The following is a 5000-nucleotide window of genomic DNA, read 5'->3' on the forward strand; positions in this document are numbered from 1 at the left end:
CCCTCTCTCCCTCCATCCTCTCTCCTGCTCTCTGTTTTCTCTCTTTCTTTGTCTCCCTTTCTCTCCTTCCCTCTCTCTCCCTCCACCCTCTCTCTTTCTCTCTTTCCTCTCTTTCTTTGTCTCCCTCTCTCTCTCTGTCTCTCCTTCCCTCTCTCTCCCTCCAGCCTCTCTCCTTCCCACTCTCTCTGCCCCCCCCCCTCTCTCTCTCTGTCTCTCTGTCCTCTGGAGTGTACTTGTGGGCAGGGCAGGATCGTAGCTGAACTTGCAGTGCGTCACCCTACAGCAAAGTATACTTCACAGCCCAGCGAGCGCGCACACACACACACACCCACTCAGACACACAGGCACTGCTCTCACAGAGTTCCACTCTCTCTGCTGTTAGGCTGCAGGTGAAATAACACGTGGCTAATCAGTAACCTCTCTCACACACACACACACACACACACACACACACACACACACATCCACTCACACTCAGACGGAAAGGTGGAGTCAGGGGGTCAGTGGGGGACTGTGGGCCCCTCCCTGTCTCAGTCTACCTGCCGTGCATCAACCAATCAGTAGCTGGCCTTTGGAGCAGGGCATTGGTCAGTGTGCGCGTGTCCGTGTGTGAATGCATGCAGCAGTGTGACAGCGGTCACTACACACCATGCCCAAGTGGATGAACTTCAAGCTAACCAAAGGCAGCAGACCAGTGAGTAAAGACATTTTCTTTTACCTTATGGCTACCTGGAACTAACACTTTGAATAAAGCTAACAGCTAGCTTAGAGTAACTGGGAGCCGGTAGCCGGTAACGTTATCTTCTGTTTCAGCTGTTCAGCTCGGATCTTGACTCAAGGGGTTGAATGGAGGGCTAGTTTTGCTTTGGCTTTCACTGTGTTGAATGACATGTTTTGTGGCGGTAGTAAGTAGGGTGTGTGTGTGTGTGTGTATGTATGTATCTCTGTGTGTGTGTGTGTGTGTGTGTGTGTGTGTGTGTGTGTGTGTATTAGGTCTGAAGATGTGTTTACCACATGGCTTTATTTTGCCGGTTTATTAGAGCAGGGTTATGTGGTGCTTATTCTCCTCTCCTTTTCTCTGTCATGTTCTCTCTGTCTTCGTGTAGCTGGACTTTACCTTCTGATATTTCACTCTGCCAAGTTAAAGGACATGATGTGTGTGCGTGTGTGTGTGTGTGTATGCTGTGCATCCAAACCTTTAAAGTTAAAGGACAAACTATGCAAGGCTGTGTGTGGGCGTATATTTATGCATGCCCTTGTGGTATGTGCATGACTTGTGTATATCTGTGTGTTTGTGAGTGAGAGAGAGAGTTTTGATGTATTCTGTTTGTGTTGTGTGTGTGTGTGTGTGTGTGTGTGTGTATAAGGAGTCTCTCTTGTGCCTGTGTGTCTCTGGCAGACATAACAGTGCCTTGTAATAAAACCACTGTGACCTCAGACTGCTGCCCACTTCCTGTGCTTCTCAACCCACTCTCTTACATGGCATTTTAACCAGTGTGTGTGTGTGTGTGTGTGTGTGTGTGTGTGTGAGAGAGACCACTGGAGTAGGGCCTATGAACACACAAAGGTACACACATAGTGATGCAGATACACACACACACACACAAGCACACACATGCAAGACTAGATGCACACACACACACACACAAACACACATATGCAAGACTAGATGCACACACAAACATACAATGCTGTGTACACTGCATTTTGGAACTATAAAGCCATCAATTTATTTATGTAACTATCACTGTTGGTGGCATGGGGAGTCAAGGCAAAGTCGGCACCACTGAAATATTTAGAAATGTTTGCCTGGTTGAATAATATAACATAACACCTACTGTGTGTTTCTATTGTTTTTCTTTCAACAGTTTTAAGCTTGCATAAGACCTCTTAGATGTTTGCACAGTGTATCTGTGACTTTGGTGGGCGTGTGTGTGTGTGTTTGTGTGTGTGCATATGTATGTCGCTCCAGGTATGAGATCACTCTTGGAGTGTTTGTGTTTTTTTCTTTGCTGGAAGGATTTTAAGTAGAGCAGCTCTGCCCTTTGAATCAATGCAATTGAGTTGAATTTAAAGTATCTTTAGATGGCCATTTGTATGCCGTTATTGCCCACGCAAAGTGTTTCATTACAGCAGGAACAAACAAACAAACAAACAAACAAGTAAACAAACGGCATCAACAAGGCTCAAAAGTGTGTCTGAATGTCTCCCTTCTCTGTGACTCGGCCCAGTTCCCCCTCCCTTCTCCTGGAGGAAACTCCCTGTCCCGTCGCCCATGGAACTCAAGCCAGCAGCGACTTCACTGCTCCTGGGCGTGTGTGTACGCGCGCTCGTGTGTGTGTGTGTGTGTGTGTGTGGCTATGTGTGGCTCCGTGTGTACCGGCCAACTCTGCCTGCCTCTGGAAGTGTAGTTAGCCTCGTATAAAAACCCCAACCAAGGAGCCGGCGGATGGGACAGTCTGTCTCCTCTACCTTTGAAGCTCTCAGTAGATGCATAAACAATATGCAGGATGGCAGTTTTAATATGGAGCCTTTTTATTTTTCATTTTGTGGCGCAGCAGAAAATAGACGCATCGTGTGTTCTGTGTGGTGTTTGTGTTGGTTATTGTGGTGAAGGGTGGAATGGGGCAAATGTCAAAGCAGAGAGGGGAGAGAGAGAAACAGAGAGAGAGAGAGTGAGAGAGAGAAACAGAAAGAGAGAGAGAGAAAGAGAGAGAGAGGGGAGAGATAGGGGGAGAGGAGAGAGAAAGAGAGAGAAAGTGGAGAGAGAGAGGGGAGAAAGAGAGAGAGAGTGTGGAGAGGGAGAGAGAGAGTGGAAGTGGGGAGAGGGAGAGAGATCTGAAATTACAGTAGACACAGATGTTCTGATGAATTAGAGCCGTGTGCGGCTGGACACCCCTTTTTCAGGGGTGTGTGTTTGTGTGAGTTCCCAGTGACATCATTTCCTGTCGTTTCTTTCCACACATGGCCTGTCATGTTAGAGTAGTATATTGCACAGTGAGGAGAGAGAGAGTGAGAATGAGAGAGTATGCGTGTGTGTGTGTGTGGGTGGGTGCGTGCACGCAAACAGCACATGACCAAAGTTAAATGTCCTGTCTTGCCAGCTTAGAATGGACTTTGTGTAGAGGGTGTGTGTATGTGTGTGTGTGTACAGTCTGTTTCTTGATTTCATTCAAGGCTGAAGCTTTGGTCAAGTCTAAGTTAAAGTCCATTGGATAAACTAGGCTACTACCTATGAGCTAACACCACCAGGATAAAGATGAGTGGACCTTGTTACAGATTTGGGCCTGTATTCACAAAGCATTTTATCTTACGCTAAAAGTACTCCCAAATCACAGTAAAAGTGTTTTACTAGGAGTTCTCTCTTAAAACCTATTCACAAAACTGCAGAGACCAACTTGGCCTGCACTGCACAAGTACTGCAAAGGACGAAAGATAAATAAATAAATGACTTAATGAATTAATAAATAAGATGACAGACTACAAAGCAAATATCCTAGTAATGGAATATATTATGGATTGATGCAGTATCTTTGCAATGTGATTTAAATTCTGTATGAAGACATGTTACGCAAGTGACCCCCTTCTACTGTTTTGTATGAAGACATGTTTGCATAGACAGAAGCAATGTAATTTGCCTTACAATGAAACATAAAATTTAGTTGAAATCTTTACGATGAATTTTTTGTTGTTGACGATTAATTTTTTGTGGTGGCGTTATTGCATCCCTTACAATTCATAATTATTCCCTTGTGATTGAGATCTCCTGTAAGTGATTTTGCATGTGCATTTCAAAACATGCTACAAAAGTAGTCCTTTTGACTACTTCCAACCTGTCCCAGACTTGGGTGCTACTTTTAACACTGAAATGCTTTGTGAATTAGTCAAAAATTAGGAGTCCTAAAGTTATTTTTAGGAGTTTCTCCTTAATCCACCAGTTAGGAGCTACTTTTCTGCCTTAAGATTCTTTGTGAATATGGGCTCTGACACTGATCTGATGATGGGGAACCCCAAAAACAAACTACAGAAGTTACTGGAAAAAATTTCAGAGATCCAAACAAATATGGTCAGTTCTTCTTGGACTTGACCAATCTTCTGTTTATTATGGCGTACTCTGGCTGCAAAAGACACATACTCTGCAGACCCTGGCTGCGGTTTCTCCAATATGCCTGACCAAGTTTGGCTTTTTTCTTGACAAGTGGATAGTGCCATGCTGTCATCGGTTTCACCCCCTCGACAACAACACAGTGCTCACCTAAGGAAGATGAGATGATGTAATATTATATGGACATTTATTTATTTATTTCCTTTATTTAACCAAGTGAGTCCCATTGAGATATTGCATCTCTTTTTCAAGGGAGCCCTGGATTTGCAAAAGTGAAAGAACACTAAGAACATCAACAGAAAGGTATATACATGAGGTAAATAAGGTCAGAAACCAGACAGCTTCTCTTCTTTTTAGTCATATGAGGGTATACTGTGTAAGTGTCGTATAGCAGTATAACTTTAAGTGGTAAAGGTTAAGTGTGTGTGCTCAGTGTGGATGATAAATGGTAGAGTGAGAGAAGCCTTTTGATGGGGGATTCACCTCTGAAGGAGAGTTGCCATCTGGTCCTTATTCACTTCAATGATGTCTTTAGGAGACATTAGAGAATCTGGCTGAGTTGATGGGCTGTGTGTGTGTGTGTGTGTGTGTGTGTGTGTGTGTGTGTGTTTGATTTACAGTTGTCTTACCTACATGATAGGTTGATAGCTAAGGTTATAGCGTGTGTGTGTGTGTGTGTGTGTGTGTGTGTGTGTGTGTGTGTGTGTGTGTGTGTGTGTGTGTGTGTGTGTGTTTGTGTGTTCATGTCTGAGAGACAGAGAGAGATTCTCTTTGTAAATGTTTCTTTTTGTGTGTATTCGACTCTGCGTGTATACATTTGTATGTCTATAGTGTGTGGAAGAATTTGTCTGTGTGTGTGTGCGACTGTGCGTGTGTGTGTGTGTGTGTTGTGTAC

General features: G+C 44.1%; 1 protein-coding gene across 4 annotated transcripts in view; it reads left to right on the forward strand.

The window, feature by feature from the left end:
* The window catches only part of kalrnb (kalirin RhoGEF kinase b), an 87471-nt gene that overhangs the window by 52233 nt on the left and 30238 nt on the right, over window positions 1-5000 (forward strand). The window contains exon 1 of one of the 4 annotated variants that reach the window (XM_048234499.1): window positions 600-694. The exons of the other annotated variants lie outside the window; for them this stretch is intronic. Within the exon in view, the coding sequence (XP_048090456.1) occupies window positions 650-694 (45 nt within the window). The 5' untranslated portion in view covers window positions 600-649. Of the gene's footprint in view, window positions 1-599; window positions 695-5000 lie in introns of those variants that run through there. 4 annotated transcript variants of the gene reach the window in all.

Source organism: Alosa alosa, chromosome 23 (assembly GCF_017589495.1).
Source record: "Alosa alosa isolate M-15738 ecotype Scorff River chromosome 23, AALO_Geno_1.1, whole genome shotgun sequence".
Lineage (NCBI taxonomy): Eukaryota > Metazoa > Chordata > Actinopteri > Clupeiformes > Clupeidae > Alosa > Alosa alosa.